The sequence below is a fragment of the Toxotes jaculatrix genome, chromosome 3 (genome assembly GCF_017976425.1).
Source record: "Toxotes jaculatrix isolate fToxJac2 chromosome 3, fToxJac2.pri, whole genome shotgun sequence".
Taxonomy (NCBI): domain Eukaryota; kingdom Metazoa; phylum Chordata; class Actinopteri; family Toxotidae; genus Toxotes; species Toxotes jaculatrix.
The window spans coordinates 27,700,144-27,725,907 of NC_054396.1; the positions used below are offsets into that span (position 1 = coordinate 27,700,144).

General features: G+C 40.2%; 1 protein-coding gene across 1 annotated transcript; it reads right to left on the reverse strand.

The window, feature by feature from the left end:
• Positions 1-255: 255 nt before the first annotated feature.
• ywhaba (tyrosine 3-monooxygenase/tryptophan 5-monooxygenase activation protein, beta polypeptide a) lies at positions 256-20,554 on the reverse strand. Its single transcript, XM_041034163.1, has 7 exons — positions 20,418-20,554; positions 13,592-13,752; positions 11,250-11,390; positions 6,855-6,978; positions 5,022-5,185; positions 4,516-4,611; positions 256-3,286 (listed from the first exon to the last, which is right to left on the reverse strand). Exons 2-7 carry the CDS (start codon positions 13,742-13,744, stop codon positions 3,230-3,232), a joined length of 735 nt encoding a protein of 244 aa, XP_040890097.1. The 5' UTR covers positions 13,745-13,752; positions 20,418-20,554; the 3' UTR covers positions 256-3,229.
• Between the last annotated feature and the right edge of the window lie 5,210 nt (positions 20,555-25,764).

Genomic DNA, 25,764 nt, shown 5'->3' on the forward strand with positions numbered 1-25,764 from the left:
CGCACCAGGGGAAAACCCCAAACCTTTACAAAAAAAAAAAAAAGAAAAGAGAAAGTCCATGCACTCAGTTAATTGCAACCTCCTGCTCCACACCCGGAACCTGTTCTGTGTAGCTTTGTTCGTAGCTTCGTACTTCCCAGATAAGCTTAGACATTCCTGCGTAACGTGTGCACCTTCAGTCAGAAAACTCAGTATAAATTCAAAAAACATGCGGCATTAACAGGCTAGAGGTGATAATAAACAGAACGGGGCTGATTCAGAACTGATAAAACCTTTATTTCACTTTAAATTGTCTTTTACATTTTGTCCTGTTTATAACATGTAAGGTGAAACTAGAGTTGGAATTTTTTTTTTTTTTTAAAAGACATACACAAATCTAATATTACGTCAATAACCAGGGTGGGGAGGGGGGAGGTGTCGAGGGGTTTTCTTTTTTGTCATTTTCTCGTTTTTATTGGTGTCCTTAAGCTAAGTCTAAATTTTCACAACCACGTGCGCGCTAAGCAATAAAACCGTCACAGAAGCAAACTTTTTTTTTTTTGTTGTTTTTTGGGTTATTTTTTTTTTCCTTTTTATTTTAAGCAGAATACTGGTCAGTAAAAACAAAATGATTTGAGATACCAGATATACAGACAGGCTCGGTGCCACATTCACTACTGCATGGGATCATTTTTTCCTTATAAAGCGTAGAATAACTGCCTTTTTGTTCAGCTAATGAGAAAAAGAGCGGCAGGGAGGAATCATTTTTTTTTAACCTTTTAAACTTCAGTGCATGAAAACATTTGTCCCCAGCAAAAGAAAAAAAACATTGAGACACATGACTTTTCTACACCTACAGAGTGGAATGTCGAGATGGTTGATGACAAGGTTATTGTGACACTGAGTGGAGGAGAAAAAATTGACCTAGCTACTTCTACGTTTGAGGAAAAAGGGGCTTTTCACAGACTGTCGTGTCTGCATTCACATGAACTGACACCTGCCAGTATTTCTCAAAGTCTGGGACTAAAGACTAGTCTAGTTTGGGATTTGCGTTGCTTCTGAACACGTGTAGTATCGTGCTGTGGGCAGGACGCAGTCGTAGAAACGAGATAAACCTCATGGGGCCGGATTTTATTTTTTGCCAATTGTAAATATCATAAAAGATCAGATCTGAAAAATAAGCCCGACAATGTACCGTTAGCTGCTGACAGTTTTCTCTTTAAATCTGAAGGTCGCCTTGACACGTGTGCATGTTTACAAACGCCAGCCTGAACACAAAAAAAACGTGATCCAAACTACAGGTTCTCACTTCCACAAACAGATGATTGGCTGATCGGCTGCTGGGAGATTTGGCTCCTTCAATGCACGTACCTGTTGTGGACTTGGACTGCGCCAAAGGTGACACTTAAAATCACTGCTTCCTTTTTTGTTATTTTTGTTTTGTTTTTTTAAATCAAATTATTTGATTTGGGGAAAAGATCCTTCCTTTCCGACAAATAATTTTAACTCAAACTTCACTTACTAGCTACTAAGTGAACCTCGAGTTCAGATTATTTAGCTTGTTTCAAAGGTCGAGTCGCAGGATCAGTACCAGGCCTCACTGCCCCAACTGCCCCCCAGATTTTGGAAACCAGGTAGCAGAAAGTTTAAGTGTCGATCCACAGAGTGTACAATTCCCCACTCGGTGCTTGTGGTAGATTTACATGGTGATAAATAAAGGCATGCATTCTAGTTGGCAGATCACACCATTCAGCAGCGAGTGGAAACTCAGGACTTTTCTAGACTTGTCAGTACAGGCAGTGAAGGGGCATGAGAGGGGGAAGAGGAAAGGAAAGTTACCAAAAAAAGAAAAAAAGGATCTGGCCAAAAATGCCAAAGCATACAACAGTAGCTGACTGTAACGGCTTCAAGGTTTCTTTGCAAGCTGGTGTTAACGAACAACATTGACAAACCGTTTTGTTTTTCCAAAAGACAGATTTACAGTTAAGCTCTAAAAATGTTTTACAATTTTACAGTTTTCAAAAAACGGAAAGAAGAATTGGTTTTGTTATACACACACACTGAAAAAAAAAAAAGCAATCGCAAAGGGAAACGAACATACGGTTAAGGAATTAACTTTAGGGACAGTACTGATGTTCAACAGCACCTTGACAGGAAGTGGATCCAAGGAAGCCGGCAGGTCCCATTTGTTGTGAAAGATGTCTAAAATCTTCTCAAACATTAAAATGGAATGTATGCTCTTTGTGTGTTTCGTAATCATTTTCCAAATCAGTGTTTTTTGTTTTGTTTTGTTTTTTTTAGCTTCGAAATAGAAATATGCAGAATGGCGCTGATTAAAACCCCAGGTCCCGGTTAGAAAGGAAAAATAAAACTGTAAAACAGCGAGTGTTTGATTACACAGCAGGTAAAACACTTTTGTTTTTAGATTTGTCAGTGTCACAATACAGCCTTGTAGGAGGACCCTTCTGTATAAACCTCAGCAGAATCGCACTGCTGCCCAGACGCACCCTCTCCCAGCTGATAATTGTTTTTTTTGCCATCACACGAGGATCTGGTGGCAAGGTGGAGGAAAAACTAAGCATCACAGTGTTTGTTGAAAATAAACGGACAGTTTAATAACCTTTTTTTGTTTTTGTTTAAAGTGGAATAAAACCAGCCATTTTGCCAGTACACTAAGAAAAGCCAAAAGAGAAGGGATGGACAACTATATAAATGCATTAACTCGCTAGAGAGAGGAGGGGAGGAGGGTGAGAGAACGTACTGAGATGTTAGGAAGGAGGGAAGAGGAGTGAGGAAGAATGGAAGGAATGGAGGAGAAAGATTAAACAAGGGGGGTAAAAACAGGGGAATGTGGAATCTAAAATCATTAATTTATTTTGTGGCCTTGGATAAGAATCCTCCCTGCATGCTATAAGACTAGACTGGCCAGTGGTGTTAGCCTGCTGGCCTGCCTTGGAGTGCCATGATCGAGAGAGGGAAGGTGGGAGGGGAGGGAGGGATGGAGGGATCTTGGGGTGATGGACTAGTTTCTGTCTCGTCTCCCTCCATTTTTAAAATTTGTTTGTGAAGGTCAGGTACTATTCATGCTGTTGGTTATACAGAAGGGAAGTCGGGAGGCTGGGCTTGAACAAGTGGGACGAGGGAATGAATGGGCTGTTTATGTGTACGAAGAGAGGAAGAAGAGAAGAAAGAGGAAGAGAGATAAAAGGAAGAGGAAGAGAGTGGGGATGGGTTAACAGTGAAGTGCGCTCTAGTTCTCTCCATCGCCGGTTTCGCCCTCATCTCCCTGGTTTTCTGATGTCCACAGCTGCAGAGAGAGAGAGAGAGAGAGAGAGAGAGAGAGAGAGAGAGAGAGACGCGTCAGTCATCGTATCACTGTGAACAAGGATGTGACAAATTCATGTTATGATTCATTTAATGTTAAGCACAGCAAAATGATGAAGCCCTGAGAACTTGGTGTTCTTAGATGTTCAGTAAGGTAAGATTCTGTCACTAACAAATCCAGCTTCTAACTACATTTCCCTGAATGTTTAAAAAACGCCCACGAGTGAATTTATAGGCGTAGAAATACAGGAACTGTGGCTAATTAGCTGATATATATATATATATATATATATATATATTGGCCTATTAGCTGCCATGATCCTTACTCAGCCTGACTTCCAGTGTCTGGTGTGCTGACTGCAATGCAAACCTATTGTTCTGCTACTGTGGTTGTAGGAACTGGTCTGTCTGCCTCCACGTACGACTGATAACTGTCAGCGCAAAATAAAAAAAGCCTTCACCCGACGTCTGCCGCCAAGCGTTCTGGATCAGTGACCATTTTTCTGTTGTTCATTCGAATCACTCCGTTTGAAGTACAAATACTTCATTCAGATAAACTGTGAATGGCGTTTTTTTTTTTAAACAATTACCAATAAAACAAAGACAGATTAATCAATACTGAAAATAACTGTAAAAATGTGGTTTGAGCAAAATAAAGCATATATGTGCTGCAACACATAACATAACAGTGGACTCCAGTACAAAAACAAACAAGTGGTAGTATCAGTAGTATGGACGTGAATATGCTCAAACATTTCTGCGTAAGGATTTGTTCTGCACTGGGTGTGGAACCTCTGGGTGCTTCACTTCTGTCAACACAACCAGTGGACACAAGATAAAGAGGACAAATATTTACAAGGGCTCGACTGCTCCGTGCGTTTTATGGCCATTGGTCAAGCTGTGAAACACGGACGAAATATCATGCACAAATATCCTGTAGCTGCTGCATGTAAATGTAAAAACAATTCAGGTGTCGTTACATTTATACAGAGCGTGTTTCTGTGATGATGATAACAGGATTCAAACAGCCATCGACACTGTTCTTCAGTGTCTGATCTACACCGAGGAAAAGAACTGACTGGAACTGTGGCAAACGCCTGCAAGTTGCACTCAGCTGCTGTTGGCAGACATAAATATGAAGCAGGATTCTGCATCAAATTCCACATTTTCACTTACTTTACATTACGATTTGGTGTCAGAGTTTATACTCACAGTGAGGTTGTCCCTTAGTAGCTGCATGATCAGCGTGCTGTCTTTGTACGAGTCCTCGTTCAAGGTGTCGAGCTCGGCGATCGCCTCGTCGAAAGCCTGCAGAGAGAAAGAGGAAGGGAGGGAGGGAGAGAGAGAGAGAGAGAGAGAAAGGTTCACAGTTGTAAATCCTTCTGAAAATATATTCACACGCAGATTTTGGTTTGTCTCTGTTAACAACATCTTCTTTGTTTGGTCTTTTGAGTTTTCTCACAAAAACACCACCTTTTTAGAAACAGGTCTTAAGGCTCTGGGGACTGCTGTGTCTCATGGGTATGATTTTTGACAATCGTGTCCAGAAAATGGCTGTCAGACGCCTGAGGACTGCAGGTCTGCCAGGAACAAGAGCTCAGCAGCTGGCTGCTCCATCTTGACTGTTAACTGGCAGACGGTTCTGTGGAGGAGGGGCCACCTGTCCATAACCTGAAACGTGGGGCCCCTTACATGAACAAACAGTGTCTTGCACCCACCTGCTTGGCCAGAGAGCAGGCCTGCTCAGGGGAGTTGAGGATTTCGTAGTAGAAGACGGAGAAGTTGAGGGCCAGGCCCAGCCGGATGGGGTGTGTTGGCTGCATGTCCTTCTTGCTGATGTCGAAGGCGTTCTGGTAGGCCTGCTGAGAGTTCTCCACCGTATCTGCACAACACAAAGAACCACCAGGCAGGTACTTTGGTCACACACTGTGATCCTGAACAGCAGTCCCAATGACGCATCTTACATCGACCAGTGTTTCCCATTAAATACCCAGACCGTGGCGGCCCGCCAGAGTCTAATTTGTCCCCGCTACAGTTTCAACTGAAAACACTTCTCAGTGTTTCACATACAGTATTAGTAGCAGCCAACCACAATGTCAACTCTGACCACCACATATTGATTTCTTTTTTTTTTTTTTTTACTACTTAAAACGGGAAAAATCTTATTTTATTGTAGAGCTGTGTGCAGCGCAGTGATTCGCTCAGCTCCTCCTTGGTGGAAAAATCCAAACCAGTAATAAACTTACCATTAAATCCACGTTAAACTTTATTATCATCATTTCAGTCATTTTTCAAACCAAAATATCAAACACTTACTGGTTTTACCTCCAAAAAAAAAGATTTACAGTAAGAAAAAGATAAACAGTAAATGAAATATCTGAGTTTTAGACAAAACAAAGTCCTTTCCTAACTTCGTCTCCATCTAGTCACAACTTCCTAAACAATGGGTGCTTTGGCTTATTGCCATGACAATCAATCAGATGACTGATAACCGTGGCGACAAACCATTATGGGTTACTGTCTCTTGGCAACAGTCTGAATGAGTCTCGCCATTAACAATAGGAGCTTTAGTAAAAGTATATAAATAGATGACAAAAGAAACGTGTAATCAAAGAACAGCATCATTTTTCTGTAATCTCCGTCTGATGATCTGTACATCACCTTTTGAAGGCGTTACAAGTGTAATTTTGAAATATCAGTATCACTGTCTGTGACTTGGTATGACTAATGTGAACAAATGACACCGTGGCTGAGGCCCTGTCCTCTGATCCCTCCGTGCCACCTTTGTCTTCACTGAAAAGGACAGATGTGTTTTTCCCTTTACCACCTGCAACTGTGAAGAAAAGCTTCCATTCATCTGGCAGATTATAATTATTTTATAACATATCCAAACTGTTGGCACACAGTGAAAGGCAATCTTCTCACTGATGGTTTATATTTGATTACAGTAATTATACTACTTCCTCAGATATAAAATAGTTTAAATGCTTTATACAACACCTTTAAAAACATATTCAAGTCAGCATGTAGGTTAAAAAATAACTTGTGTGCCCTGCATTTCTATGCTATTTTGAAGAATTTAAGCATCCACCACTAGTGATGGTTGGTGCAGGCTGTAATTTCAGTAAGTCACTAAACAGGGTTTCTAGCTCTTTTTGAACAAAAAGCAGACTCTTTTCTGCAAGCAATAAAAAAGTCCTACTAAGTTCTGCTCATTAAAAAGCAATATTTACTCTGCACAACACAGCCAGCAGCAACTGACTTTTGTTAAGGCAATAAAAAGGAGGCTCTGGCTAGGTTCTGGTTAGCACACTATGTAAGGAATCCTCCTTTTAACAGGGGTTAGGCCCTTGAGTCAACAAACATCACTCTGCTCAACTGTCCTTTAACAAGACACTGAATCCCACCGAGCTCCACGGCTGCTGCACTGTAGCACAACTTGAACTGAGTCTCCTAAATGATGAATCGATTTGCTCATTTAATAACGCTTTTCTTGTTTCCTGACGAAATCTGAGTGAAAGAAAAATAATGGCTCAAGCCCAGACACTCACCCTTCTTTGAGTCCCCAGAGGCCACCTCTGACAGGTATCTGAAGTAGTCTCCTTTCATTTTGAGGTAGAACACCTTGCTCTCCGCCTGAGATGCATTGGGAATGAGGAATTTGTCGAGCAGATTCTGAAAGAGATGAGAAACGACAGACGAGAAGGGTTTATAAGCATTCTGTATTTAGAAACCAGCCCGTGGACGAGTTAGATGACAACTTGATTACAGATGGTTTTACTAATGCCTGTCTTTGCACTACAGCCTTTGCTGAAAACCAAACTTGTGACGAGTGCACACAACAAACACCACCAACAACTAATGAGGAAACACCCAAACCTCAGTTATTTTTGTACACGCTTAAATTTTGTTAGGACCTGTGAGGTGTGGCATTCAGTCTGCCCAGTGTGCAGACTGAATGTGGAAGTTGTGGGGGACACTGACCAACCCTAACTGCTCAGTGTAACGTCCATGGCTAGCTTGTTCTCCTGCAGCGCAGACAGTCAGAGCTAACCGGTGATAAACAGCTGCTGATGGGCCTCAGAGTCTCCAGTGGAAAGGTACAAAGGCTTCGTACCTTTCCAGTTACTGGCATCTCTCAAGGCTTTTTAACGTTACCTGACTGCCGCAAGTCAGGCTAAATTAGCTTAGCACCGGTTGTTTGTGAATTCATACTTAGCCAAGTTATAACGTAAGTTTGTACTCAGTAGAATTTTACGCAGCACTGAATTAAAACATGTTGCATCACACAAACTAGTTCTTCTTAACTAGTTTATTAACCGAACCAACTGACAAAGCTAACGTTGGCTTGCTAACATCCAACACTTTTCGGTTGACGTGTGAAAGACATAATATGCAAAATGGCCGACATATGTAACGTGAAATTGATTTATCCATGGAAGAATTTAACTTTCATTTCATACAAATACTGGAGCACCTCAAATAATGAAATGTTACGCCAACTTTGACAAAATGAGTAAATATCTTCAGGTTAGCATAATCAGAGATTCCCCTCTCATCACAAACTGTCTGAACACTAATGACTCTGGAACACAGATCTTTTTCTTGTACGTAGAGAAATAAAACCGAAACGTTTAGTTTGTGAGTGTTGTGCTGATTTTTGACACTTTCATATTATTACATCTGTAAAACAAAGTTTTCTGTATGTGCTTTATAAAGGGATCTGACAGAAAGGGGTTTTTGTAGTCATATACCCTCTCCGCCTGGAGCCACCTGATCAATATGTTCTTACATTATATGTTTGAAAAGGAGGAAAATAAGGCCAGTGTGCTGTTGGGGTGTCACTAACTTACAGCATGTGTATCATTCTTGTTCCTTTCTGCTAACGTTGTCCTCATCTGATTGTTTAAAGAAGCCTTTTACCCAGATCATGTGATCCAGGCTGACTTTACCCTAGAGCTTCTCCTCACTGAGACCAGCTTTGTTTTAGTGGTCGCCTATAGCGCTTTCAACCACCAGAAGCATGTTTCAATCTGCTGACTCCAGTGACCTGGCCTGGGAATGTGATGTCGACATCCAACTCTGAACCAGGCTGAAATCACTGGATCAAGATTAACTACCAGTTGCAAATGAAGTCGTACAGTATGGCTGACGAATCAGGAGATTATCAGCAGAGAAACTGTGATGTCTGTGGTGTATGTGAAATAAAATGGCTTGTTCACCTTGTTCCACCAGACAGCTGAGGAAATGAATATTTTATCATTGCAGCAGGAGAAAAGACAGCCCTCCGTGGCAGGAAAAATAAATAGGTAATTTCTGTGAATTACAATCAAATGCTTTTCCACAACAAATGCATTTGTTTTTGTAACTGCGGCTTGTTTTATGTTCAAATAACTTAATTCCAATATCCTTTCCATTTGGCCAGTATTTTTTAGTGTTATTCTAACTGGTGATATACTAGATGTCATCTCAGTGCTTTTGACTTCTGAGTGATTACATGAACTGTTATAAAATATTTAACCTATAACATCACATCTAAAAGACACCCACGCCCATCCAACTTTTCCCTGTGACCCACTAGATTTCCTGCACTGAAGGCTTCTCATGTATTTTGTCAAACTGATTCACAAACATTTTTCTGATCGTTATTCCTTCAACAAAGTCGGCCGTCAGAAATCTGCAGCTACTAACACGCTTACCAGCAGAGCTCTGCGTTTAACCTATCCTGTAAACATACCAGGTCAGTTGTTAAATATGATAATTATTACAAAATAATCCTGGTTTCTACGCTTAGCATTTATTATTTTGACAGCAAACATACCTGATTTTCAAATGCTGTTCTTATTTTTTGCAGTACAATGAAAACACTGCGCTCTTTGTGCAAAACAGAAAAACATCTGCAGTTTCAACCCAATATCACACAAATCTAATAAGTACTGGGGAAGAAAATTCTGTTTTTGTCACTGGTCTGATCAAATTGTAATATCTTTTAGGTCAAGGTCACTGACATATTTTCTGTCCAGTGGATGCATCAAAGCCTTCCCTTTCCAAGCTTTCTGCTGCTTTAAGGACAGCATGTCTCCACCCGTCCTTCCCTCCCTTCATTCCTACCGCACCACATCACTGCAGAGGCTTCCAGTTTGACCTTGAAGATATTATTAGAAGTCTGCTCAGGCGCTAAAAATTTGAGTCTGGTTTGACCTTGAGCAATTTCTGTTCTAACCTAGTCAGGACCTGACAGTGTGGGGGTTGTTCATCAGGCCAAAATCATATCGAAGGCCTGAAGTGTTTAAAAACTGCAAATAATATACGTCCCCACAGTCTAGCTTTGAGCCTTTCAGGTCATATTAGGCTCAGGCATAATTATAGAGCTTTACTTCAACCATTGTTTCACTGACGCCCTTAACTAGAGAGACAGACCATAAACTAACAGCTATGGATTCTGTGTTTTTTGTAAAGATGGCCAAAAGAAGTCACACTTGAGGAGCTTTTTGGTTACAAAACATCACCAACATCTCTTTCCTGCCTCTCAACCACAAGTCGCTGCACTTTTCCTCACTGTATTCCTCCCAGAAGCTCTGGCTGCACCTAAAAAGCATATCAGCAGAATTAAACCAGCACATGGCAAGACCACACCAACCGGTGTTCACACTGATTGTTTTGTCACATTTCTGACATTCTGTGCAGGTAAAAAAAAATCTAATACACGATCTCGTTCGTGGGTTTGTAAGAAACAAAAAGGTTGCAGTGGCATGCATGAAGTTGTGTGCCAACTTGTTTGGAGCTTAGGCAAACAAATGCGTTGGTCAACATGATTCTGTTCTGACAGATGAATGAATAAAGACATGGCAGAGTCGCATCCAACGAATCAGGCGCGATAATGGTTTGCTGGGCGTTTAGTTCAAGAACCACTATATTTAAAACGCGGGGTGCCCTGGAGACCTCAGCGTTTTGGCAGGTTGTCCTCGGCATCAGAACTCGTTCATTGCATTGTTTGGTCACATTGGAGGCCAGGACTGTTTAGTGCTGTGACGATTAGTTGATTAATCGATTAGTCCATTGAGAGAAAGTTAATCAACAAGTCTTTTGATAATCAACTATGTATTTTGTTTCTTAATTGATTATCCAAATAAGTAATAATTTGAATTCTTTAATGCCAATGATTGCTGACTGTTGATGTGTTAACTTCCCATAGCTGTAAAAACCTGTCATGCTATTATAAACTACTGGGCAGTGTTTTGTCATCTGACTTCACCAGGCTTTCAAACTCATGGATGTATTACTCAATCTGGACTTCCTGGATCATTCTTCATGCTCTCACACATACCTGTAGCAACACGCCCACATCAATGCAGCTCCTTTTTTTTTTTCTTTTTTTAATGCAGCGCTATTTTCAGTCACAACTGCTCAAGCTTCATTTGACCGAGAGCACTTGAAAAAGCAAGAAGTTGCAGTGCTAAAAACATGTTATGCATTCTTAGATTTTTATATTCCTACTCTTCTGCGCTCCCACAAACTGTAGGTGAATTCTCATGACTTGATGCAGTGTTGCCTTTGCAGTCACTCTTCTGATTCTGCACCAAGTAAATACAAAAAAATGAAGCCAAGATGCCCAAGTGGGGTAGCAAGGCGAAAAACTGAGAAGAAAATTAAAGCTTTGTTTGACAACTCTTTCAACAGCTGCCAGTGCTGCTGCTAGCAACATTATTACTGTCTCCACGAGTAACACCATGTGACTGTTCTTTTTTCCTCAGCCAGGGGGGGATCGGCTGTAATGTGCTGTCTTCCACCATCTTTCTCTATTCCTCTACATCTCCCTCTTCTGTCCCACTCCTCCCATTCCTCCCGCCTATCACCACCCCCCCACCTTGTCCTTTCTCTCTCTCTCCCTCTCCATCTTCACACCCCCTCGCTCCACGCCTGCCCTCTCCCATCCCTCTCCATACCAGCACGTCATGGCAGATTTCTTGGAGTTCAGACTCGATCTTCACACGGTAATCGCGAGCCATCTGCTGTTTCTTCTCGTTCCCCTCCGTCTTCTGCTCGATGCTGGAGATGACGCGCCAGGATGAACGACGGGCCCCCACCTGATGGCAACAAAAAAAACGTCAACCTGATACTGACATTAAAAGACAACATCTTCAATGCAGTGCATTCAGAAAGCATTCAGACTCCTTCACATTTTGTTATGTTGCAGCCTTAAGCCAAAATCATTTAAATTCATTTTTCTCCTCATCAAATCTACACTCAGTATTCCTTCTCTCCCAGTTGCTCAGTTTGGCCAGACCACCAGCTCTAAGCGGAGCCCAGGTTGTTCAAAACTTCTCCCATCTAAGAATTACAGAAGCCACTGTGCTCTTGGGAACCTTCAATACAGCAGCAGTGTTTCTGTCGCCTTCCCCAGATCTGTGCCTCGACATAATCCTGTCTCTGAGCTCTGCAGGCAGTTCCTTTGACCTCCTGGCTCGGTTTTCACCTTGATACACACTGTCAGCTGTGAGACCTTAAAGAGACAGGTGTGTGTCTTTCCAAATCATGTCAGATTAATCGAATTCACACCAGGTGGATTCCAAATCCAGGTGTAGAAACACCTCATAGATCTGAAATGGGAGACACCCGAGCTAAATCTGAAGTGTCATAGCAAAGGGTCTGAATATTTACGTCAATGTGAAATTTCAGTTTATCCTCTTTAATTAATATGCAAAAAAATCTTCAATTCTGTTTTTAGTTTGTTAGGGGATAATGAGCGAAGGCTGCAACTATTCGCTGATTAATCAATTAGTTGATCAACTAATTTTCAACTACTTTGATAATCGATTAATTGCCTTAGACATATTTAAGGAGAAATTCCATATATTCACTGATTCCAGCTTCTCAAAGTGAGAAGCATTAGAACATGTGACTGTACATGAAGGTCTGCTTCCACATCATGTGAGACAAGTGTGGTTTATGTTCTTTCCTATGTCCCATCTAAACATACCAAAGGAGTGACTCATAATACTGGTCTCCTGGTTGGGTTACAGCTAGCACTAAAACATGCAACAAAAAGTACTGACTGGTACTCAATGTTGGCAAGCTTAAAAAAAAAAAAAGAAAACATAAAGTAAACCTCGATGATAAATACAGAAGCAGTGCTGGAAAACCTGAGGCTGCTCTTACATAATTTGTGCTTCAAAGTTAGACTATAAAATCTTCATGGAAAAAAACACAAAAATAATTGCAGCACAGCAAGTGACAGTGTTCCCATTATGCGAGAGGAGATTTTGCCTTGGACCAAATGCAAACATTTTAGCTGTCACTATAAAGGCTATAAATATATAACAGCAGGGGAAAGCAAAATGTTTTGTAAGATGTATTACAAATCTGTGCATCCTGTAATAGCACTAATACTGAAGAGTACGCTCTGCCTTCAAAAATGGCATTTTAATGTGCGATGAGCCAAGATAAGATAAGCTATGAAGTACAGTCCAGTGTTGCAGCCTGCACATTAAGTCCTGTTTCCCCAAGCCACCACTGTAAATGTTTCCAAAAATCTGGCAGTCATTTGAGAAAGAACAGAGGCCGTAACTTCAGAGGGAGATGTTCCTGCCGCCACGGGGGTTAAATCATTGTCAAAATGCACCGTAGGTGCTTTATTATGGGTGTAACAATATAGAGTGGCATGTTTGGCAAAACTAATCTGTGATAATACAATTAGTAGTGCTGAAAAATGGATGACAATATAAATTTCAAATGCAAAGTGAAGTACAGCAGAGAGAATTTTTGCATTACTTTGACTGCTGGAGTGCCTTTTCTCTCTCTCTTTTGGGCCATGAGGAGTCACTGGTCAATTTCCTCGAAGGACATTTGTTGTGACAACACACCGACTGAGACAAAGCCCAGAAACACAGATTTCCAAACTTACCAGGAACTTCGGTTTCTCTTAATATCCCCTACACAAACTACTCTGAATAATGCCAAATCTTTACTGGAGTTGAACCATTCAACTGGATATGGATGTAGAGTTATTTTTGCCTCAGTTTGTATTTGTGAGGGATTCTGCTTCTGTTTGTCACTGTGTCCATTTCCATGTACTCAGCACGTGTGCTTAAATGTATTAATTGCATTTTGTAGTGAAATAGTTTTGCTGTTTTAAGTCTGTTTTTGCACATTATACGTCTTTGTCTGTATGCACTGTTTTCAGTCAACAATCCATGAGCTGTAGATTATGAATTGAACCAAATCATGACGGTTAAGTGTAGAGCCTTGACAGACAAGAGACATTTGAGCTATTAGATGGATGCCATACCACGTTCTTGTAGGCGACGGAGAGCAGGTTGCGCTCCTCGTTGCTGAGCTCCAGGCCCTGCTCCGTCACAGCCTTCATGGCAGCCGCCATGTCGTCGTAGCGCTCGGCCTGCTCTGCCAGCTTGGCTTTCTGCACCAGGTCGTTCTTATCCATCTTTTAGGCTGTAAGGAGAAGAACAGCGAACAGAAAGACAGAATTAGCATTTGGACTTTCCATCTATCAACTAGGAAGGGCAAAAACAGGAAGACAGTCTTGGAAAGAGCCGAGAGACACAATGCGAACGATAGAAACGCGAGTGTGACAAATAAGGGTGTGTGAGATCTGTGGGCCTGTGAAGTAGAGCATGGTGAAGAAGGGAAAGAAATAACAGGAAGGGAAAGCCACTAGAGTGAGATAAATATTGTGTCACTTTTTAGAAGCTGAAATATGCACAGATACTTGATCATTTGATAAGCAAACCACTACGTACTGGTCTGGCAAAAGCGAATTAATAAACTGAATGGATCCTAATATCATGTACAAAATAGGTACAACAAAAAAAATATACCAGCAAAAACATAACAGCACTTCATAAAATGTCAAAAACCCTTCAATTCCAGTGAAATGGCTGCTCCCAGTTATTTCATCCCCTTGGGCTCTATGCTCTCCAGATGAATCTGTAGGTCTAAGTAGGCCACAGCCTCATCTCCATCTCCTTTATATATACACATCACACTATAAACCCTCCACAGTGGGTTTTGACCGGCTGCATATCTAATTCGTTTGAACGACTTGTAGATACCCTACTTCAGCATTTAAACTGCTAAAGAATAAACTAACACACTCTAACAGCAGAAGTAAAATACGTTAATAAAACACACAGCAGAAACCAGCTTTACCCTCACACCTGCACAATAACGTCAATAAAGTTTGATAACTTTCCATGCTGGATGCTTAACCTGGTGACCACCCTTCCACCAGAGGGAAACTTAAGAACCACTCTGTTGTGTTCAGGTAACCCTGAAGCTTACCTGACCTCTGACCCCCCCTGTGGAAGCAGAGGGGTGAGGATGAGGTTCCCCTGCAGTGGGCAAAAGAGGTATAAGCTACGATAAATTCCACAAGAATACAGTATTACTGTTTCTTGGACTTGTGTAGTTCAACTCATAAATTTATATTGTGAATCAATTAAATCTGGATTTTTCAACCAAAGCTTATTTAAGTATTTGGATTTTTTCCAGGGGGTTTTAGTGGAAGATATGAGATTTAACTAGAACTGTTTCAATGAACATGGTCCCCAGTCTGAGTTAATGTTGAGTTGCCACAGATGCCGGGTTTTGAGCCAACACAATAAGCACCAACGTGATCGACAGAAAATCAAAAATGAAACCAAACCAGGAGAAAATTGCACGTCATTACATACTTAAAATAACTCTGGTTAGTGAACAAAGAATAAACAGCAGGTGGTCTGGCTTTTTTTTAAAGTCTTCTAAGCTGCTGAGAAATGAAAAAGACTGAACAATCAAAATAATCAATTCCAGAAGAGGTTTCAACATAGATTCAGAGACTTTAACACCAAATGTAATTTATGAGACAAAACAACTGATTATGTGTTTGACCCCATTCAAGTCATCATTTAGTAAAAGTACCATTGGCAGGAACTACAGCATACCGACAATTTCTATATCAGCATTTCAAATCAGGACACTGCTTTCTTCCCTTCCCTTTTTGCTCTCGTTCTTTATTCCTAATTCTGAATTGCATTTTTCAAGTCCTGCCACAAATTCTTGACTTAACTACTTGGTCTGCCATAACCACTCCAGGACATTAATATTTGTTTTAAGCCATTTCTGTGTGGATTTGCTTTTTGTTGTTTTGAGTCATTCTCTCGCTGGAAAATTAATCTCCTAAATCAGAGTTTTACCCCAGGAATTCAGTTTTATTGCACTCATGTTCATGTCTCTGCTTTCACAAGCAGCATCACCACAGCATAACATGCCAGCATTAGGCATCATGGTGATGTGCATGTGTGTACGGCTGCAACTAACGCTCATTTTCACTATCAATTAATCTGAGAAATTTGTTCTTGATTAATAGTTTGATCTACAAAACAGAATCAAAAATGCCCATCACAATTTAAGCTGAGGTCTTCAAGTATATTATTTGCCCCACCCTAAAGATGTTCAGTTCACAGTAACGTGAAGACAAGGAAAGGCAAAGGCAGAGTATCCTCACATTTGAGAAACTGGAACCATTAAATATATAGCATTTTTGTTTGAAAAATGACAAACAGTGAATCAATTATTAAATTAGCTGCAGATTAAGTTTCTGTTGATCTATTAACCATTGCAGCGCAAGTGCAGTGTTTAGCATAAGCACTGCAGTCAAGAATCTCCACTTCCGGTCGTCATTTCATAGATCTTTCCTACAACCTGTTTAAAAATTTACCACAAGCCTTCTTGCAGACACGAGGTATCATGCAGTTTTGTTTCCCCAACAGTTTTTCTCTGCCCACTCTGCAGTATAGTTGCAACTGGTAAAGCCCCTGTCAGTAGCTGTGTACACAGCGTCTTCTCCCTCAGCAACAGAAACCTGTAACTTACTCAGAGTTCCTGAAGCCCACACGATGGACTCCTTCACTACTTCTCTTCTCACATGGACAGTGTTTTTATTTATTTATTTCAGGACGAGGCCATCTGTGGGCAGATTTACAGCTGTGCCATATTTCCACAGTCTCCTTATGACTGATCTTAATGTATTTCTGTACAAAGGATATTTGAGGCTTTGGAGAATTTCTTGTATCCGTCCTTTGATTGATACGTTACGACTTTATTTTTCTTTACCTTTCTAACACAAGCTGTGGTCAGATACAGGCATATTTGAACCTAAACTGAAAAAAAAATTGGCCCAAAATGATTATTTTTTTCTTTTAGGTTTTTTGGGGCTTGTACTCTGTGCTTCAAACTCACATCACAGCGATTACCTCAGTGCTACCACATGGCACCGAGGCATCCATGGCAACCAATACCCCTCCCCATCTAGTCGTGGTGTACTTCACATTACTCAGTAATTACTCATCATGACATTCGAAAGTTGTTCACTTGTGGCTTTAACGGTGCCTTCGGTTTGATTCATGGTGTTAGATAGCTGTGAGGAATTCTTTAAGAGCAGAGACACTGCTTTGTCAGTTTAGTTGTTCATGTTTGTGAGGTAAAGACAATTACCCATAAATCAATAATTGATCCCAGCCCTACTTAAAATCACTTGTCACAATGAGTTTTGGCAAGATGACAATATTTACAACTACTATTAGGTGACCAGACTAAGTTTTGTCACGTTGTTTATACCATGGTAGCTATGACTTTAATATATCTGGTTGTGTTAAGCCATCATGTGCAATTTATAAATTAATAAGCTGAACCCCCTTTACAGCAGTATTAGATTTCTGGTCTGAACCTTAAATCAATGGAATGAAGCTCTACGGTGTATTTTGACCAAACAAAATAACTATAGCCAAATGACACACCTACAGCCATCTTAGTAAAATGGTCTTTGATGAGCTGATAACAAAACAGTCAATATTTTATTTTTTTATTTTAGGTAGATAGTCCAATATTCCAAAATCATGCCATTACTTGCATTATTACATTCACCATTTACATGGCAACTACTACATAATTTATAATACGCCTTTACCATCTGTACATTTCCTATAACATCTGTAACCTTTATATCTTGGTATCGCTAAGGTGTTTTGAGCTGACTAATAATAAGTCTACATGTGATGCTGACTTCCTAACTTATGTGCTTCCATAAAAAACTGCTATAAAATAATATTACTAGCATTAATATTAAGTGTCACCTTGATTTTAACCACATTTTCTCAATGTAAGGTATGATAATCATTTCATATAAGACTGTTGGAAAACTAAGCGTGAAGCAGAGCTCACAACTTAGTGAAAAGATGCTGGGGGACTAATTTGAAAAGTTTGTTATTCAAAAGTTTGATCCTGCTGCTACTCTCATGCACTTCCTATGGTCTGCAGAGTAATTAATAGGCTCTCAGCTGGGAGCGCACCCATGGCACATTCCCAGCGCTGATTCAAGGGCTGAATCCTAAAATCAATTATCCGCTGATATTGACTCCAGTGCCATTAGTTTACCGAAACAACAAAATAGTGAGCGCATTAGTGTATGGGATCATTATAAATTCAGAAACCCATTTCCGCCATTATTAGGACTCTCACTGAGAAGAAACCGGAGATCCCTCTAAATTCACCAGTATTCTGTTGAAATTGCCATAAAGAAAATCTGATTACTTTGTATGGGTCACATCCCCAACATCAGCATCATGACAAGGTCAGTTTGAGTTCTGTATCTGAGAGTGTGAGGGATTTTAGCAACATCTTAGTTTACATTAGTTCTAACAGGAAATTAAAAAATCATGTTACAGAAAGCTGATCATACATTTAAATCAATATACACTGATTTTGTATTGAAACTCCAAAGCAGTTTTAATAATTATTGTGGAAAAGGTGGCCTTTGCAACTCTAACATATAAAATAAGCTAAACATTATTTTAAATGTCTAATCTTCATGTAATTTAGATTTTACACATTAATTCATTGTTTGCCAACTTTCCATGCCTTTTTAATTCTCTTGCTTAAGATTTGTTAAATTGTATTACTTTTATTCTGTGCTTATTTTTTTTGTTATTCTTTTTATCTTCACCATTACCATTATAGATCATTAAATATCTGGCCTAGGCTGGACAAAACAAGCAATCTGAATATACAAATTTGGGTTTTGGGAAATTACTGTGGGTATCTACCACAATTTTCATTTTCTAGAACCTATTGATCAATTAAGAAATTAAAATGGAGCCCTACTACACTGACAATTATTGTTCCTTCTTAGATGAGGGATTTTATTCTTTCAACCACAGATCACATTTTAAGGTACTGTAAGATACAAGCGCAAGGTAGTGTACCTGCTGTTACCAAAATCCACCTGATGTGTTAGACACATTGCATTTGGCAGACGCTTTTATGCAAAGCGACCTGCAATACGTGTTCGAATCGTGTACTAAAAATGACCTAGACAACATTTTTTCAAAGGAGACGTTATTAAGTGCTAGTGCTTATTTGAATATTAACCACAGACAAGGTGGTGTTCGATTTTGTATGGAAACACCAAAATGTTACTGGAATTTTAGGCTCACATTCAACTGGGCTAAGCATTACTTTAATTGTCATAACTTTTTATATCATTATTTCTTGCTATTTTTTTCCGTTTCGTGGTTTCGGGTAATTCAGAAATCACTTTTTTTTTTTTCGTCTTTTTATTGATACCTTTCGGCGTGGTCTTTGATTCCCCCGCTTTTCAGTACAACAATGAATTTGAGAATAAGCTATTTACAAGGTAAATACCAAACATAGAGTGAAGCTTTTGAGCAAAGTTGAACAGAAAGTGAATCTTTGGGCGGCATGTGGCATTCACATAGCACAGTGCTGTCATTTCGACATCCGTGTAACGCCTCGAGGCTAACCTGTCTCGTTTTAGCATCCTCACGTTAGCATTTAGCATTAGACGAAATGCCGCTCGTCACGGTTGCAAGCGCATTAATGAAGCGTTAGTTAGCTGCCGCAGTGACCCACACATCGGTTAAAATTGATCCAACTTGGCCTCTTCGTTCGGCTACAATCATCTGGCACGCCACCAACACACTCAACATTAGCTATGCTGTTATCCAACCAGCTAGCTCACTATTAAGGTTAACAGGCTTATGCGCACCGAAAAAAATGGGGAACACCATCTTCAACAGCAGACCGAGAGACATTTAACGGCTTAAAAAAATCATCCCTGTTAACATTTTAACAAGTACGCTTAACAACGGCCCCTCGGCAGGCCACGAATATTTCGGTTGTAGCGTTTAGTCGGCCTGCTAACAGCTACGCCCTCCTTGTCGCATTCCCCTGCGGAATTTTAAGATGGAGAGATAGATTACCGCCAGCTAACTAGCTAGCATGCTAGCCGAACGTCACGGCACGGCCGTTGGCTTTAACCGTTAGCTTAGCCGCTCACAGGGTCTGACCCAGTTCAGTTTGAATGGCGAAAGGATATGCGCCGACACCGAGCTCTGAGCTGAAATGACCAGAGGGTAAAATACAGCAGCTGTTCCGTTTAAACGCTGTCCCCTGGCCTATGGATGATGTCGAAAGACGACGATTTTAAAAGTGAAATTGCATTTGAGGGGAAACTCCCGGGAAACTGGGAGGGTGTGTTAGCTTCCATGTCGTTTCACTACGCCATGACGGAGCTCAGTTCAAGACATCGAAAAATACGCTGTTTTATGAATATTGAGGCCAGATACGTCGGATGTTCCGTTATAGCCTTCAGCTCAGTGCTGACTTTACGTTATCCGCCGTGCAATGTAGTTAACATTTGCGGTTAAAATGTGTCGGCTGCTCTCTCGACGGCCGGGGCACGGCTGCTGCTAAGCTGTCAAAATGGCCAAACTTGGGTATTGCTTCTCCTTCCCTACACGGACACCGCGCACCACGCATGGCACAGACCGGAGCCGGGGCCTTCAAAAAATCAACGATTTGTAGCACATTCGACAGCACAAAGAGCACAGGCAATCTCATGGCAGGTCATTTGTGGGTTATTTCTCGCTATCTGGCCACAAGTCTCGGCCTAAATCCTCGCACCCAGCCCCAAACCACAATAGGCACCTTCCGCCGCAGATGCAGGGAATGGGGCCACCGCTGGGGCTGCTGTTACCCCCGACAGACTTTCCTTATCCTATATATAAGACAATAATCGAGTGATATGCAAGTGAACTCACATTTAGAGCGTACTTGGAATCCCGATTTTAGTCTCTGAACGATGGGAGTTTATCAAGCCGTCCTCCGCTTGCTGCTCAGGGTATTCAGGGCAGTACCACTTCCGCCTGCTCTGACACTTCCGCTTCCTCTAAACCCCACCCCTCCCCCCGCCAGTATCCATGGCGACCGCGCCAGGGGGTTTCCTAAGCATCTTGCGAGGGGCTTTGACGTCAGGAGGACCATGGCAACCGCTACAGGATGACGTACGCCGGTCTCCGTGGCAACTGTCTCCATGAGGCCGCTGCCGTCGTATCTGAGTTCACCATCGTGTCAGCTGACACAGCTTTGTGTGGGTTACACTGATTTTTTTTTTTTACAAGCGCTCATACTTTATAACAAGCAGGGCTGCTTCTCCCACCACACCACCTACACAGCCAGTGCAAACCCTGAAACACACAGTCCAGCAACAACTATTATTTTATCTTTACAACAGATTTGAGACAAATTTTATCATGCAAACCATTAAAAAAGACATCAACAGACATGGCAAGACAGAGGCTGTGTCTGAAATCTGTACTTCGTTCATAACAAATATCCAATAGTTTATTCTATAGTAAGGGTCTCAAACTACCGGCCCATAAGTGCCAGATCCATCTCAAAAGAAAATTTTAAAAGGCCACAAACATTTGAATTTATTGTTACATTGAGCCCACAGTTGGGATTTTACCCCAATCTTCTCAAGTAATCATTAATTTTGTTTTGGCGAGGCTATAAATCTAGAGCAGAAAAATTGCTTCACACATTCAACAAAGCAAGCTTCACCTAACTGAGCAAGCTGTCAACATACACAACTTATTTATTTATTTATTTATTTATTTGATGTTTTGACAGCAGAGTGTTCAAACGGGTTCTTTGAGTTTGAATCATCAACATTTTTTTCGTCATCACTGACAGCTACAGTGATGTAGCTCATATCACATAGCCAAACTATAATTTTCACATCAATCCAATGCAATACTTTGCATTTTTGTGAAAAGTACTGCACGTGCCATATCAACTACATTTCTTGTTCCTTTGGTGACATTTTTCAGTGCACCGTATTGTGCAGAACTGTAACGCTCAGAATTCAGACTCAGAATGGTGGAAATCATGATGCACTCTATAGTAGATAGGGAGCGACTTTAGATACAGTGGAACATGAATGTCTGCACACATTTTTTATGGTAATTCATCTGATATTTACCCATTCATTTCACTTTGAGTCCAAATTGTAAGCCTGCTGTCTCTGCCAGATAAAATGAGATGGCCAGAGTCATTAAGAATCATTGTTTGGGAAACCTAAATGTCTGCACCAAGTTTTGTGCCAATCAGGGAAATTTTGACCTGTAAGTGGAGCTAGATATAAAGTCAGAGGAATCACCAAAATCAGAGGGATTTATCCTCTGAGGACCTTAAATATTTGTACCAAATTCGATGGCAATCCATTGTATCGTTGTTGAGATATTTCAGTTTGAACCAAAGAGTGTGTGTGTTGTGGATATCAAATGTGGATATGGAATGCCTGGAATTAGGCATCTTGTTTAAAATACCAAAGAATGAAAAGTGATGTTCAGGAGCATTTTATGTTTAATTCAGCTGTTTAAGTGACACACATTTTCCAGTTTGAATTGTTGAGTCTTCTGTCCATTTGGGCAAAGCGCACTTTATCCAGATGTTCTCATTTGGGCAAAGTGGCAAATATTAATGATTGCTGCAAACTGGGGAACAAGCTCTATGAGAAATTCTGTGCGTTGTGCTTCTAAATATTATTTAATATTTAAGAAGGTGTATTAAAACAAGTAATCTTGTGCCACAGCCGGCTGAGTTAAATTTTAAACTAAAGACAGCATCAGAACTGAAACAGCTGGTAGTCTGAGCATTTCTCAGTTATTCCCACAATGAATATTGTAATTTTAATGAGTTTACTTTGTTTTGTAAAAACAGGATATTTAGATCTTTTGTCTTTGTAGTATTCTGTGTGTGCAGTTCAGTTTATTCTTCAGTAAAGTTCATAAATATCAACTGAAATAGAATAAACTGACCTGAACTCATTCAGTCAAATACACTTAGTTAATCAGCCTGTCAATCCATCAACCCATCAAGCTACCAGAAGGTTCACTGATTCATTAATCCATTCATCAGGTTAATCAAACCACTTGCCAATGATCATTTGGTCAGTCATATAATTAGTCAATCAAGAAAGTTAGAAACTAATAAAATGTTGTGATCAAATTCATTCATTACTGCTCAATCAATGAGTTGATCATTTAAGCAAGAAAAAAAAAACACACACTTGTGGCTGATTGTGTTAGTGTTACTCCTGACATTTAATGACAGAGGGGAGTAACACAAGATCAGACAACTAGTTAGCTAAAGTGAGTAAGCAACCAGGAATGTACAGAACTCATTTACATAAAAGTAGGGATGTCCGGACCTGGCTTTTTTTTTAACTCCTGATTTGAATCAGGAAGACTGCAAAGAGATGCAAGATAACAACAAAGAGATGCAATGGAACAATGTGTGGCATAGATATCTGAAAGATGCACAACCAAGCATAACTCCAGACTCATAGCACAGTCAGACTGAAATTTGCCCCCCTTTCATTTCTGAGCAGAATGGGGTGAGGCACATTTTCTTCTTCTTTGCACAGAAATCAGTCTGACTGAAGACGTGAAATCGAGAGACTCTCAAAAGCCCAGGGGGTTTGAGAGGGGGGAACTGACCTGTCATCAAGGAAATACTGTTTATTCATATTCTTGTCTCATAACTGCACGGTGGAAAGTGTAATTAACAACTTTGTGGACTGCTGTTGTTAGCATGCTAGCCATGTTAGCTCTTGCAGTTTACCCACCCCATGCTATTTCCTGTCTGCGCTGCTTGTGGCCACACCATGCAAGTAAATTTCACTTGGTGAATTTTGGTCTGATTGCACCACTAGACACAAAACAACTACACATAAGGCAGCTGCTTTGTCCTGTTGCTTCAGCTGAGTGTTTGACATTTACTGCACAGAATGGTGTGTGTGCAGTTTGACACTAGAAGACTGTTTTCACATTCAGCTGCAGAAGGGGGGATTATTTGTCTGATCTCATCTTAAATCTTAAAAGTTTAACACGTGTACATAACAAGTGTGATGTGGAAACTTTCTGAGCATATAAATGGAGAACGGGGCTTTTAGTGAAGCCGAAGATGTAAATGGAGCCATAAGAATTTTTAACAAGGTAATTTTTTGTGAAATGAAATAAAAAGCAGTGTCAAACAAAGTATTATTCAAAACAGAGTAGTATTATGTTTCTTAAAATACATCTGGAAGGGATAATGTGTTTTTAGTCACAGAGGTTGTGAGATTGTGGTGTTTTGTGGATGTTTGCATAGATTTTCTATTTTTTATTTGTATTGTATGTGTTGTTTATATTTTGTATGTTAAATTTATTAGATTAGGGCAGGTCTATTGTACGAGAGTAATGTGAGCAGGGTTTCTTTCATACTGAGCTTTGATTACTACTCAGACTCATGGCTCTTAAAGAAAAATGGACCAAAAAAAAAAAGACCAGTTTCACATGTAGCTCTTGATTGTTTGATTACATAATGGAAAAGTAATGCACACCACGGGTTGTAGTGAGGTGCTGATCACTGGATACAGACTTAAGAACAGGAAAACAGTGTTGCACACTCTGGCTCCATATGTATTTTTCTTCAGTTAGACAGATGATGTTTCAACCCTCAGGCTTCCTTCAAGATCTTGAAAAAGGCCTGAGGGCTGAAACATCATCTGTGGAGCGACTTTTTTTCCCCCCTGCTCTCATGAGCCTGATAATCAGACTGAATTTCCATTACATTTCCATGTCACTACATTTCATTTGATGAAAGAATGAGAGACCTGGGCAGCAATTCGGAGGTCTGGAACCAGGCTACTGACTGCTGGTGTTTATTCAGAAATAAACTCAAAGTATAAAGTAAATCAGCTCATATTTTTCTTAATATGTTTCTTGTATTATTCTGAATATTATTATTATCTTTCATCCTCTTTATGTCACTTTTCTGTTATGTTTGCTGCCAGGTCCCTTTTCATTTTCATGATGGTATATAGGTAGGTTTATAGATAAGTATTTGCATGGTAGATATGTTGATTTTGTGGTTTCCAATTCACTACATGAGCTGGTTGTTCAGTTATGGTAACTGTAACAGAGCACCATCAGTGTGGATTTGTAACCCTGCTTCTTTAACTTGGCCTGTGATAATACAGTAAAAAGGATTTTTCAAAACAAAGCAAAAACAAAACAGGAGGAAGTCCGTGTTTCTAAGGGAAGCACGTTAAACCATTCTCAAGAGACATATCTAATTCTTGTATTTACTCAAGTCATGAAGCTCGACCAAACGTGCTGCATCTTCTCTGTGCTGGACATCACCATGGTAACCACTAGATGGCAGTGAAGACTTTAGTTTTAAGGTGGTCCAGTCTGATGTGTGATGGCTCTTCCATAATCGTCTTGCACACTGAGTGAATTGATACTTTATTATAACACTTTAAACCTAATACTTGCCTGCCAAAACATTTATAACAATAAATAATATATGCATGTAAACAAAATTAAATCAAACCTGCAAATAAGTCAGGTCAGTTTCATAAAACCAACATGCAAAGACCTTCAAATTAGAAGAAAGACAAATTCACAACTATTAGATTGTTATTTTTATACACCATTATATACAACTTATCCTATACGTTTTTATCTTCTCAGTTTGTTTACACCTAACAGTGCTACAAGTACTGATCCCCCTCATGTCTCTGTAAACAAATAGTTGCAGTAGACTTGAACTTTATGGGTTGTTGGTGGTTGAGGGATCAGTTTGTCTGCATCAGTGCTGTTTTTCTACAACACAACTGTATGTTCAGCAGCAGAAGATATTCAGGAAATAAACCATGATTTTATATAGTTCCTTTCGTCAAAAACCTGCATTATGCTAAATACATGTTCTGGTTGTCATTTCTCCGACAGCTTAACCAGTCTGCTGTGACCTAGAAGTGTTTTAAATTTAGATCATCATCGTCCTCCGCAGGAAGTGTTTAATCTCAAGATGTTCCATTTTGGAGAGGTTGGTCTGACTGGAATTCATTCATCAATAATCTATTTCAAATGAAGCACTTCCTGCTCTTAAAGCTGTTGATATTTTGTCAGTGAAGGTTTCAGGATGACTCATAACTTCAGCCAATAAGAGCATAACTTTCATTTTAACTTTAGAGCAGACCCGTTCTGGGGACGACACAGAACAAATCTTTTTATATGTGTGAAAGCATGGTCTGTGTCCCACCGTTTCTGTAAGTTT

What these genes read in the sequence shown, in the direction of transcription:
- ywhaba (XM_041034163.1), bottom strand. Translation starts at nt 13,744, where the DNA reads ATGGATAAGAACGACCTGGTGCAGAAAGCCAAGCTGGCAGAGCAGGCC. An exon ending in CTCTGGGGACTCAAAGAAGG is followed by an intron (nt 5,186 to 6,854) that starts GTGAGTGTCTGG and finishes TGTGTTGTGCAG; the next exon opens with ATACGGTGGAGAACTCTCAG. An exon ending in TACTAAGGGACAACCTCACT is followed by an intron (nt 3,287 to 4,515) that starts GTGAGTATAAAC and finishes CTCTCTCTGCAG; the next exon opens with CTGTGGACATCAGAAAACCA.